The sequence below is a fragment of the Dasypus novemcinctus genome, chromosome 7 (assembly GCF_030445035.2).
Source record: "Dasypus novemcinctus isolate mDasNov1 chromosome 7, mDasNov1.1.hap2, whole genome shotgun sequence".
In the NCBI taxonomy this organism is placed as follows: Eukaryota; Metazoa; Chordata; class Mammalia; order Cingulata; family Dasypodidae; genus Dasypus; species Dasypus novemcinctus.
In genome coordinates this window covers 55,580,983-55,594,392 of record NC_080679.1, presented here as the reverse complement: position 1 = coordinate 55,594,392, position 13,410 = coordinate 55,580,983, and the positions used below count along the sequence as shown (strand labels likewise).

Sequence of the window (13,410 nt, the reverse complement as noted above, 5' to 3'; positions counted from 1 at the left end):
CTTAGTGAACCATGTTAATGAATACCATACGTATTTGTAATTCTCTGAACAAACCATGTAATTTCACTCTTTTCTGTTCCTGAAAGGGTGAGTTCTACCTCATAAATGCCATAAACTTTCTAGAATATTTCCCAATCTCCCAAATAGAATTAATTTTTATATCATCTAAATCCACTATACATATATGTGTAATGTTTATAGCATCTACAGCACTGTATTTTAATTAGGAGTTTGTGTATCTGTCTCTTTTCTAATGTCTCAAAGCTAGAGATCATGTCTTATTCATCTGTATAATCTTAGCTTCTAATATGGTACTTGGCACAGGTATCCAAGTTATCCAAAAAGTCCTTCTGCAGTTTGAATTTTTAATAGATGTCCTCTTCTCTGTGAAATGCAACAGAGAGGGAATTTACTCAATAGTCACGTAAAATAGAGAAAGATTCATTTTATCAGTTTCCTTTATTTCCCAGTTAATGAATTCCTATGTTACATTAAATGACCTTAATTATGTAATTTTTTTGTATCTAAAATGATGGGAGAAATATTGAAAGTTAACACAGTCTACAATTAAATATAATTGAAACATTTTGAATTTTTGGACTTGATAACACGTTCTGTGTTTGCATTGCTTAATCATTTGCATGGTCAAAGCATAGATCAGAGCATGTTGTTTCCTGATTTTAAAAAAACAAAACACCAGTTACTTCTCATAGAAAGGAAACACTGGTTTGCCCAATTTAGCTGTCTTCACATAACGCAGTATTTACTTCCCATAGGATAAAACACAAATTTTTTTACCCTGGTCCTCCAAAGCCTGCATGATCCATCCCTTGCCTGCCTCTCTGACCTCATTTCCTTCCATGCTCTCCCCACGCTTACCTTGTTGCATTCACTTGGGTTTTCTTTCTGGTACTTGCCACCCCTGCCAAGCTGTGACAAATACCACACAATGGGTTGGCTTAAGTAATAGGAAATTATTAGCCCACAGCTTTGAGGCTAGAAGTCCAAGATAAAGCTATCAATAAGGCTTGCTTTCTCCCCGAAATCTGCAACATTCTGGTGCTGGCTGCCGGCAATCCTTGGGGCTCTTTGGCTGATAGCTTCCGCTTTGGGGTTCCTTAGCTTGCACTTGCCTCTTTTCTTCTGCTCTCCTGGGTTTCCAATGATTTCTGGATTCAGCTGACTTCTGGCTTCTCCTTGCAGCGTTCTCCAGTTCCTCAATTCAGGTTACTTTTCTTTCTAAGGGCACCAGTAATATGCATGAAGATACACCCTCATTCAATTGGGCCATACCTTGTATAAAATATCCTGTTTACAATGGGTTCACAGGGACAGGAATGCAGATTATTCTTGGGGTACATAATTTAACCTACCACACTGAGCTCTCAGCACATAGTTTCCCTCTGTCTGGCAATGGTGCAGCTATAAATTGTGTAAGACCTTGTCCCTGGCCTCAAAAAAACTCATCTTCTTGTAGTGATGTTAAGACTTGTATACATTTGGTTATCCATTTAATAAACATTTTAAAAATGCCACCTATATATAGGGTATGATTCCAGTTTCCTCTTAAGATTTTTCCCATCATTCTGGGACTCAGGTGAAGCAGCAGTTCCAAACTGGGACATGCCATTCTTGCCCAGAATGAAAAGAAAGATGGTAGAACCAAACATTGGCTCTTAAAGTTTCAGCTCAGCAGTGGCATATATCACTTCCTCTTTCAATTCATTGAACAGATCAAGGCACAGGGCCACACCTACCATCAACAAAGTAGAACAGTAAAGTCCTCCCAGTAGGAGGGCAGACATTTTTGGGAGCAGTAACACAATTCACAATAGATGTTATTTTCATTCTCTAGCAGGTTTCTTTGATTTTTGGACTATGTACAAAATTAATTTTTTTCTTTAGGTTTTGCTAATAGATAAGAAAGACTTTATCTCTGGGATGAAGCTTAACCTGTTTTATTTTTAATATATAAACCCACAGGGAAAAAATAATTAATGACTATTTGGAAGCCCTATCCATATGTGGTCTGAGTCTAAACAATATTAATTTACAAATTCAACTAATTGAACTTTTCACCAAACCAAACTGAATGAAAGAAAATAAACCAATTTCCAATCCCCTGTCCCAGTTCAGAGTTACCAGCGGACTCTCAAAAAGAACTTGCAAGTTAATATTTTAAGCCAGTCCATCTTAAATATGCCCTTCAAATTTGGTGAAGATTTCTCTAGCCATTCTGTGTAATATAGCAATGAAAACAGATTTACTTTCATAGAAGCAAATGATAGATTTTTTAGATCTAATTGTACTGCACTGTATTGGGGTATATGTATGTGATGTGTATACCCAGGCCTCCTTTTTTTTTTTTCTAGCAAGTCTCCAATCTTCAGTACTTTTTGTTTGTTTGTTTAGTTATTTGTAAATAGCTAGTACCTTGGGCACTGAGCCTAGTTTTGCTAAATCTGAGTGTTTTTGCTTCATTCCCTTTCTATTTTAGGATACTTTGGAAATTATTGGTTTGCTTTCTAAAAATGAAGTAAGTAAATAATCTACTCATTTTGGGGGAGCTAGCATCTTTTAAATGGTACTTTATGATTACATAGTTTAAAGCAATTCTCAGTTTAGCTTTTCAGTAACAGAGGTGAAAATTGATGACATTGCACCAACAAAATTTTATTTAACAATGGAATATTATTATTATTAATAGCAAATACTTAAGAGTGCTACTGGCATTGTTCTGTTTAACATGCTTTCTGACTCATTTAACCATCACAACCACCTATGAGATAAGCACCAATATTATTATTTTATAGATGAAGGATTTGCAATACTTACTTTAAAACAGACCTAAATTCAGCATTGGAAAAATAGGTTATGGTTGGCAAGGTTTATCTATGAGGCTAGGAAGTTAGCCAATTCAATCAGGAAACCAAAAGAAGAAAGGGAAGTAGTAGCAAAAACTTGCTGAAAGATTTCAGAGGTTTCTTGAAACTTATTCTCCAAATGAATGAATTACAAACAAAAAACTTGGACAACTCTTTTACACCATTAGTCCAATCATTATTTTCTGTTTATCACTAGGTCAAGGAAGTAATATTTTTTTGTTTGTGAAAGGCAAGATCTGGAACTTATAATATATAGGTGGTTTTATGATCTTGAAATACTAGCCTTTTCTAATCTTCAAATGAACATGGCTGCTTAGGAACCATTCTTCCAGTTAGAATAGAAAAAAGTCCACAAATTCCAATTTTTCCTTTCACAGTTAACTGTCTTTTGGATGGCCACAGCCATTCTGGGAATAGCCACACTAATCTAGTATCAAAGAGGAAGTATAGCTCTGATGACCCAGCCACATGTTAATCTGGAAAGCCTTTTTCTAATTTTAGATATTTTGGTGGGCTATTGATTGTGTTTAAAATGTTTTTATAGTGATAGATTTCATTTTATGTGATGATATGATTTCATAGGTGAATCATTAACCTCAATTGAAATAGTAAACTCTGTTACATGGTTCCAAAGTTGTATTTGATTAAAACATCACCAAAGATAAAAATTATCTAAGAAAGATGAAGATTCAAATGAAGTTTTCATGCCACATTTTTATTCTTTTTATACTTGTTTAAATTTGTTGACTATAACTTTTTCATAGTCCTCAAAGAAGGGGTTAAATTTCATTGTGTATTCTTTGTTCTTCTAAATATTAGGAGTAATACCTACCCATTCTTACCATCTCATCTCCTAAACTCTAAAAAATAACTTCCTATTACCAGGTTTGTTTTCTATATCTGTTAAGTATATCACAAAGTGTTTAAATATTTAAGCATTAGAAAGAACTTTCGTAGGAAAATTAGAGAAACTGAGAACTGGGAGGAACTCAATAACTGGATCTGTCAATATTTGGAAGTGGTTGAGAAAGAAGCCATCAAAAATGGATAACTAGGTGTATATAAAAGACTGGACAGTATCAGGATTTAACAAGTCATTCATGAGAAAGACTGAAAAGGATAGGCAGGGGTAGAATTTGTTATTTTTCCCCAAAACTTGATGTTCCTTTTCCTGAATTTGACATTAATTTGACTCTTACCAACATTTTAGTGATGAGTCACATTAAATGGTAACAATAATAGTCCCCAAATAATAACTTACAATTGTCTTAACTGCTCTCCTCCTTTTAAAGGTAAACCGCTTTACATTGTAGCTTTTTTCCTATTCTTCCAGTTTAAAAGGGGATAGAACAAACTTTAACACAACGAAGCTGTGACATGCCAAAGGTCATATAAACTGCAGGTAGATTTCCTAGTTACTAATCTAGGACAATATTTTAAGATTCATTAAATTACTAACTCTGGTGATGGTTAATGACACGCCCCCTTCCTGGTTCATAAAAATCATACCAGTTAACCTTTGTGAATCCATGCATTTAAATCTAATAGTTTCAGGATAATTATCTAAAAACATTTTAAAAACTCCTGGAGTGGAGTATACATGTTGGCTCAGGAAATAACTCAGTTTATCAGATCTATAGCTCCTTTTCTACAGGACCAAAAGGATATATGGATAAAGTGCTACAGGGCTCAAATGATTTAGAGAATCAGTATTTCCATGACATTATTTTAGAATGATGAAGCAGCTTTTAAAACAGAAAAGGATTTAAGATGTTGTTGTCAAGCAAACTAAGGTTAAGGGAATCATTTGTATACAAAAATATTTTTGAGGTATAGGTGTTTTGTTTTTTTTTTTAAAGGAAAGCAGCCGTATTCTGCATACCGCGCTCCCCCCCCCCCCCCCACAGCGTTCCCCGCCCCCCTCCCCCCAATGGCTTAAGTCGCATAGCTGAAAGGATTTTGCTCATTTTTTCCAAAACACTTCACATCTGGGTAGGAGCCAGCCATGGAAAGTTTCGAGCAAACGTAACATTTGGGAGAGATGGGGCTCGACTTGGGACAGCCTTCTCAGGACCGTGGCCCTCGTAGGCTTCGCCACGCACCTTGTCCTGAGCCCTGGGTGCCAGTGGCAAGTTTGGAACAACCTCGCCCGACAGCGGGGTCAAACGTCTGCGCCGGCCAGCGCCGCTGACCGCCGGCTCCACTGCTCGTACCCACCAGTCTCCCCCACTAACTCGAGATCCCGAAGTCTAGATGGGGTCTACCCTCCTCGTAAATGATGAGACCTATGAGCGCCCAGTCCCAAACAGAAGGCGGCTCAGGATCTGCTCGTCGTGACTAGAGAGGGGTTCCTCCGGAACCCAGCCGGGTTCTACTGCCTCGCACGTCAGTTTCATTCCGCCTCTTGCTTCCCGCCCGTCACCCGCCCTACTCCGGGCGCACCCAACGCGGAGAGAAATTTGACTGCTCAAGTTGCCAATCAGAAGAGAGGTCGAGGGTCTGAGCCAATCGGAGTGGGCGAGTGGGGCAGGTCGCCGGCGTCCTCCCGCCCCTGGGTGGGTGAGCGCGTAATGTATTCGGCCCTCCCCCTGCACTACAGCCTCAGTGCGGAGTCCTCAGGGCCTTGAGAAGCGGTTGTCGGCGACCTCGGGAGCAGCAGCAGCAGCGGCGGCCGCTGGAAGGGGAGCCGCACCCACACGCACACTCACGTCGCCGCTCCCCTCCTACTCTGCCCTTTAGTCGCCCCGCTGCGAGACAGCGTTCCCCCAGGAGAGCGGCCGCCCACGCCGGGAGCATCCTCCCTCTCGAGCGGGCGCTTTCGGAACCAGCGGCATGATGCGACTGCGAGGCTCAGCGATGCTGCGGGACCTGCTTCTGCGGCCGTCAGCCGCCCCCAGCGGGGTGCTGAGGAGGGCGCAGCCCCTCATCACCCTGTGCCGGCGCCCCTGGGGCGGGAGGCGGCCGGCCACGGGCCCGGCTCTCGCCGCGCGGCTCTACCCGTGGTGGGGCGGGGGCGGCAGGCCAGCGGGGCCCTTGGCGCGGGGCCTGTCCAGCTCCCCCTCCGAGATCCTGCAGGAGCTGGGCAAGGGGGTCGCGCAGCCGCAGCCCGGGGCGTCGCCGCCCGCGGCCCCGCCGGCGCCGGGTCCCAAGGACAGTAAGGGGGAGACCGACGCATTCGGCAACAGCGAGGGCAAGGAGCTGGTGGCCGCCGGCGAAAAGTGAGTGTCTCTGCGAGGCGGAGGCGGCCTGGCCAAGCTTGGGGCTCGGGCCGGAAGGGGCCTGTGGTGGGGCGGTAATGGGAACCCAGGTTCGCCAAAGAGAAAGAAAGAGATGCCGGCGGCCGGCGCCGTCTGCGCCATGTGATTAGGCCGGGCCCCGCCCGCGCCTTCCCCGCCCGCCCGCGCCCCTCCACTCGGCCTCCGCTTCCCTCTCCCCTCCCCGGCGCTGGCCCCCGGATGGGGCCGCCGAAGGGCCGGAGGGCTCGTCAGGGTGTTTCCCCTCCCCTGCAGGCCGCTGCGGACGAGCGCCGCGTGCTCGGCGGAGCCCGGGTCCCTGCTGGCTCGCGGCTGCCTCGCCTGGCCGCCCGCCCAGCCCCTGGTGGGTGATGCCACACCAACGTCTCCAGCTACTGACATTTGGGAGTCGGGTTTTGAGCTGAGCCTGAACCTTCCTGCCCCGTCGCATTCCCAGGTTCAAGTTGACGCTCTGCCTGTCTTCTCTCCGTGTCTGCCACCATCTCTTTGGAAGCCTCATGTGGCGGAGTAGTATTAATATTTTAGGAGTGCCTCCTTCAAGCGTGTGTAGAACCATTTGAGGCACCGGAAATAATGCTTAGGTAACCAGATGAGGGAAAAAAGGGCCATGTGGCACGGAAGATGGGGCACGCACGTAGTACAGACCACCTGTTTGCATTGGGGACCAGCTTTGGCTTGTCTTCCTCTTTGATGTGATGGACAGATTTTCAAAAATAAAAGCCAAAATAGCCAAGATGAAATATGACCAAAAGCACTACAAACTCAGTGAAAAATCTAAGTAGATTTTGTGACTTAAATTGTGATAGGATGTTTACTTACCCATACGTGTGTATAGTATAGCAGTTTAATCTCAAAATTATAGTTTTACACCGTGTTTCAGGAAGCAGTTTCCCGAAGTTTGTCTTGTATAATATGAACACATACTTCGTTTTTTCAATGCGATAAAAATTTGCATGATGCTTTCTTTTTACCTTACTATTTTTCTGACTTTGTACTGATAGTATATGACCTCTTACCTCCTTTTTGCTTCTTTTACTTTCTCCAGTCCCAGAGTATCTTAACTCGAACTGAAAGTGTGATTCTTATTTCAATTTCAGGCCTGCTTAATGTTTTCCTGTATTTGAAGTTTGCACCTTCCTATAAAACATTCCAAGATACAATTTTCTCCCATACTGAAAAAAAAAATTTTTTTTTTAATTATTTGAGTGATGGGGCAAAATTTGTGATATTGTGTGGTAGTGCCATGAAGTAGCCTCATGACCACACGCAGGTCTTTTAACATCTTGGGTTAGATGATTCAAACTACTTCAAGTTCTAAAAAGCTAGACTCGTTTAATTTGTATCTCTTAAATATTTAGGGACTGTAACATGTATGCTTACTCTCACGTGGAACTCACTTTTACCTGAACATCATCTGGTTTAGCAGGCATAGAATAAGAATTAAAATACATGTACCCAGAGTAGGAATTGTAACAGATGCAGTTTACTAGCAATTAAAAGTTACCCTTGAAGGCTACAGGGGTGAAAACTGCTTTCAATAGAAAAATATCTTTGCTTCTGTCTCTGCAGTGTCTTTGTGTCCCTCTTTTTCTCTGTTTTAACAGGAAATTTAGCTCCTTTTGTGACTTACATGTTTACTAGAAGCTTCTGGTTTCTTGGCCTTCTTAATAAAAAGCCATCATTTTTTAGCAGTAACTTCCAAACACTTTTCATATTGACAGCTCTACATACAAAATACCTCCCACCCACACCCACACTCTGCCCTCAAAAAAAAAAATCTGGCCTTGGAGAGAAGTTCTCAAGATTTGCTCAGAAGCCCGGGAGTTTGAATGACCAGTGAGACAAACATTGCTTACCTTAATTCAAGGAAGAGAGTTTGTTTTTTGCCACCAAAGTAATAGCTGAATTGGTTCAGGAGCAATCCAGATAGATGATAATCCTGAGAGCTTTTCAGTTAAGGATTTGGATCCAGTGAACCCCAGCTGTCTCTACTTTACCTATAAAGTAGACGAGCACTGGCCTCCGGTGTGAAGAAAGCATTTTAATCAGGTGAAAGTTTGTTTTTTTTCCTGAATGAACTGGTTTCCAAGTGTAGTTTTCTTCCTTTGGCTCCTTCCATTTTACCTTTATATTATGAAAACTTCTCTTATTCTGGGAGGTAAGCTACCAGTTAATCTTGTTATCCTTTCTAATGCTCAGCATCCAAGGCATTGGTCTTCCCTCAATCAGCAAGCCACCTGGAATGCCAGCACTCATTCAAAGGATGCAAGATTTTATAGAGGATTATTAAAATAGCAGTTTGAAAATTAAGATAACATTTTGTAAAGGGTTTAGAACAATATTTGGCATATGTCAAATACTACATAAATTTTTATTTTTTTTAAGATTTATTCCCCCCCCCCCCTTCTCTGTTTTCTGTGTCTATTTGCTGCGTCGTCTTTGTCCACTTCTGTTGTTGTCAGCGGCACAGGAATCAGTGTTTCTTTTTGTTGCGTCATCTTGCTGCGTCAACTCTCTGTGTGTGTGGTGCCATTCCTGGGCAGGCTGCACTTTCTTTCGCGCTGGGCAGCTCTCCTTACGGGGCGCGCCCCTTGCGTGTGGGGCTTCCCTATGCGGGGGACACCCCTGTGTGGCAGGGCACTCCTTGCTCACATCAGCACTGCCCATGGACCAGCTCCACAGGGGTCAAGGAGGCCCCGGGTTTGAACCGCGGACCTCCCATGTGGTAGACGGACACCCTAACCACTAGGCCAAGTCTGCCGCCTAAATGTTTACTAAATGAAGGAATAGCTTGTTCATTTATTTTAAAGCCTGTCAAAGACTGGTCACACATGAAAAAATTTTTTGTTGTTTATTCTGGAAAAAAGATTCTGAGAAATGTTGTACTCCTTTCTTATAAGGAACAATGTGATTTGCTCATTTACCTTTTTGCCCTGCTTACCAGTAAGTTCAGAGTAAATTTAATGCTTAACCACAGCAATTTTATTTAGTTCATATGGCTGGGATTTTTACTTTTCCTCCTTTCCTTGGTTCTGATTTTCTCTTTTGACTTTATTGACATGTATTATATTCTGGAAGGAAGTAGGATATAAATAAGTTGACTTGTCTTTCTACAACCGAACTAGGCAATACCATCTACTTCAACCAACTACAATCTGGTTTAAGCTCTTGGTGTAGGTTTGGATTCTACTTTTAGATCTTAAATATACTATTTTTTTTTAAAGTGATGATTTTTCCTCACTTTTCTCTGTAGTTCCCTTTTTCAGTGTCCACGCATTCTGTCATCTTGAAAACTCCTTTGCGTGACTCTTGATCTTTAAAATTATTGTTCCTAGTTTCCTTGCTCTTCCTAGGTTTCGTCACTGGTTAAACTCTGAGAGTGAGTCTTTTCTTGATTCTCCCTGCCTCCCTATCAAGGCAGAATTAAATGTTTCATCTGCACTTTTCTTATATATAATACTTCTCTACCACAGCACTTGCCACAATGCTATAGTCTTATCTCTCCCTGTAGAAAACAGTCTTCTCAAGGGTAGCAACTTTGCTATATTCATCTTTATATCCCCAATGCTTGGCACATAATGGGCTATGTAAGAAAAGTATAAAAATTAGTGATATAGCCAGTGAATGCTTAAAAAAAGAAGGAAAAATAAAGAAAGTTAGATACAGAATTACCCAGCAATCCCACTTCTAGATGTATACCCAAAAGGTTTGAAAGCAGGGACTTGAACAGTTATTTGCACAGCAGTGTTTATGGTGGCATTATTCACAATTGCCAAAAGATGGAAGCATTCCAAGTGTCCCAACAACTGATGGGTGGATAAATAAAATTTGGTAAATTGGTAAAGATAAATGTGTCTGGATAGGATTTTTTTAAGTAATGTTTCCATAATGTCTTAAATTGCCTGTTGTCTGTTGTTTTATTTTTGAAGTTGAAATAAAGTTTACTAATTTTGAGGGGGAAAAAAGGTTAGAGATTCTGGTTGAAAAGCCCTGTGAAAAAATTGGAATGATCATTGATACTTTAAAGTTTAGGGAGAGGAAGACTAGATACAAAAGGCATATATATGTTTAAAAAAAAAGATAGCATGTCTTTACAGGGCAATGAGTCCTAGTCAACTATATTGGGGGATTATAGGTGAGAAGTTAAGAACAGATGGTACAAAACCAAATTGTAGAGATCTGAATAACAGACTGAGGAGTTTGAATTATCCTTGGTATTGGTTAACTTAATTGGACAGTAGAGTAAGCCCCATGAAGACCATGCATCACTATGTTGTAGAAGTTGGCCCTGGATTTGAATTCTATATGTATATTTTTTGGGTAGTCTCTTCATTTATTGGTTGATTTATATATTTCTCCCTTAACTCCGAAAAGTAGGTATTATATAACAGCTTATAGGTAGAAATAGGCACCTTCATTCATATATCCTGCTCCACCTTTTGCGTTCTTTGTAAACACTTAGAACACTTAGTGAATGGTTACCTTCATTCCTTTGGTTGACTTTTTTTCTTCTACTTGAAATTCCCTTCTGTTCCCATGCTTCCAGTGCCTACCCATCATTCAAGTGTATCTCAAATTCCATCTCTTCTAAAAAAAGCTTTACTTTATTAGCCTGCACAGACATAATTTGCCAATAACTGGATCCCACAGCTCCTTTCTTTATTTTTTCCTTATGTATTCCTCTAATTCCTCCTTTCTTTTTGCCCCTCCTTTCTATTTCCCCTTCTAGACCATAAGCAATGTCTAACTTGTCAGACATGTAATAGATGCTGGTTAAATACATGGAAGTTTTCTTCTTGATATTTTTAAAATATATCATTTCTTTTTTATATAGGCATGTATTCTGTGAAGGTATAATAGGAGACAATGGATAAAAGAAGGACCAGTGTGATGGTAAAAGGATCTTAAAGGCAGAAATTAGAAAGGAAGGAGAATAAAAGGAAATGGATAAAAAGATGTGTAAGAGGTTTTTTAAAATTTAGAGTCACTCATTGTCTACTTTGGTTGCTAAGTGTCATAACCCTTTTATTAATGTTTTTCACTAAAGATTCTGGAGGATTCACTGGGTTTATCAATAATTATAGATGGCACAATTTGAAATCCTGTTAAAATCTTTTTTTTTTCCCCCACTAAAACTTAAATACTTCTCAAGGATTTCATAAGTTACTATATAGTTGCTGATAGCTGTAGTTTTTAGCTTTTAAATTTTATAGCAAAATATGTTATTTTGATAGCATTGCCATAAAATCCACGTGAAATTTGGGGAGAGAAAAGATGGCAAGGCCATGAATGATTTTTTGCCAAATTTCTACAATTCTGAATGTTTGGGGAGAATTTTTGCATTTGTTTGTTCACCAGACTGTGGATGCTAATTCATTCCCAGGTCAGAGTCTGCACTTTTAAATGCTGAGATAGATAACAGTTTATTTATTTTTTGAGCATTTTTTTAAGGATGTCCTGCATTGTCTCTTCTATGGATAAAAATTATTCTCTTGTCCAAGAGCAAATCAATATTAACCTTTTTTTTTTTTTGCTGGCTGTGGCAATAACTTGGTCATTTTAAAGTTTTTGCACTATGTACTATAAGCTAAAGAACTGTATATTTTATGTTATTAACATGGCTTTTAGACAAAGCAAATACCATTTACTGGTGTGATAAATACATAGAAAGCTTATTCTGCAGTTTTTAAAAGTGATAGAGTACCATTATCTGAAGTTTATTTGACAGACCATTTTCTGTAAATAATTGGCATGTTACTATCCACCGACTTTTTGACAGCTGGTTTAGTTTTTCTTTAAATATTAGGTTATCAGAATTATTGGACTCAATTTAATGGTATTAGATCAAGATAAGATATAGAAAACTTGTTTGTACTTTATAAAGGTAAGAACTAGCTTGTACTTTTGAGACCAATGTAGTAGTGTAAATAGTTTGGACTCTGGATTCAAAGAAATAGGGGTTCTAAACCCATCTCTGTTGCTGTGCTTCCTCAGGAAGTTTCTTAACCTCTCTCATCCTTTTTCCTCAAATGTGAAATGGGGTGGCGTCATTCATTTACTCCACAAATCATAAGTGTATTGAGCTTTTACTATGTACCAGAAACCATATTATATTTTGGATAATAATGCCTTCTCTCATAAGATCATTGGAGGGATTGAATTAGAATGTGTATAAAACAGCTCAGGATCTAGATCATAATAAGTGATCAATAATAATAATATAATATTATTATTAACATATCCCAAGTACATCTTTTAAAGTTGGTCTAAGAGTAAAAGTAGTTTCAGAGAATAATGTATTCAGGGCATATAAGTTTTTTAATGATAATCCTGTGTGTTAGGTTTTTCATTGTCGTGAATAATAATAAAACTTAATAAACGGTGATTGTGGGGAATGGGTTTAGTCTGCCTTCTGATAGTCATTAATAATCAGAATAATGAAATGTTATTTTCAGTTCCAGAGCCAAAAAAAGGAAATGTAATAGGCTCTTCGTAGTTGGTTTACTTGAAAGCTTTTCAATAGAAAGGAAAAGTTATTTTCTTTTTTAAAAGTTTGGTTAATTAGAGCATCTCATTATATTTTTAATGTATTAAATTTTTATGTATTAAATTTTAATGTATTAAAATTTTAATGTATTTTCTATAGTAAATTTTTTGCTCTATGCCCTATTATCTGTGTGAGCCCAGATCATTTAGAATAGCAACTAACAGCAGTTGAATACTTGTTCTTTGCCTGGCAGTGTTCTGAATTTATTGAATGTATTGAGTCAGCTGATCCTCACAACAATCCTGTGGGGTAGGCACTATTATTCCCCTTCTTCAGATGAGGAAACTGAGGCACAAAAAGGTTTAATTTAGCCAAGGTAACTAAGCTAGTAAATATTATATCCAGGATTCAAGACCTTTAGCTTAATAATCTTAACTACTGTCCAATACTTGCTGTCTCTCCCCAGACAATCAGGTTAACTATTTGAAAAAAATATAAATGTAGTCATTAAGAAAAAAAGAACGGAGTGTTGACTCTTAACCTGAACATTTGCTGAGCTTTATAATTGATTGTGCTAGGCTCTTCAGGAAGGCATTTATCATAACAAATGGTTAGGCATTAGCACAAATGGAGTTGTTAACCAAGATTTCAAAAATCTGATGTCAAAACCTGATATCTTTTTTTTTTTTTTTTTTACTATTTTTCAGTGTGTTCTTTAGTGATACTGATATGATTTTAGTAAATCATTTTTTGTGATGGCAGACTTGATGAGTAAATCAACTAT

General features: G+C 39.4%; 1 protein-coding gene across 3 annotated transcripts in view; it reads left to right on the top strand.

Annotated features, from left to right (window-relative positions):
* The first annotated feature begins 5,613 nt into the window (after positions 1-5,613).
* Positions 5,614-13,410, top strand: part of GLS (glutaminase) — a 73,235-nt gene continuing 65,438 nt past the window's right edge. For all 3 annotated transcript variants that reach the window (XM_058300491.2, XM_058300492.2, XM_058300493.2), the window contains exon 1: positions 5,614-6,103. In XM_058300491.2, coding sequence (XP_058156474.1) covers positions 5,718-6,103 — 386 coding nt within the window. In that variant the 5' untranslated portion in view covers positions 5,614-5,717. The remainder of the gene's footprint in view (positions 6,104-13,410) is intronic.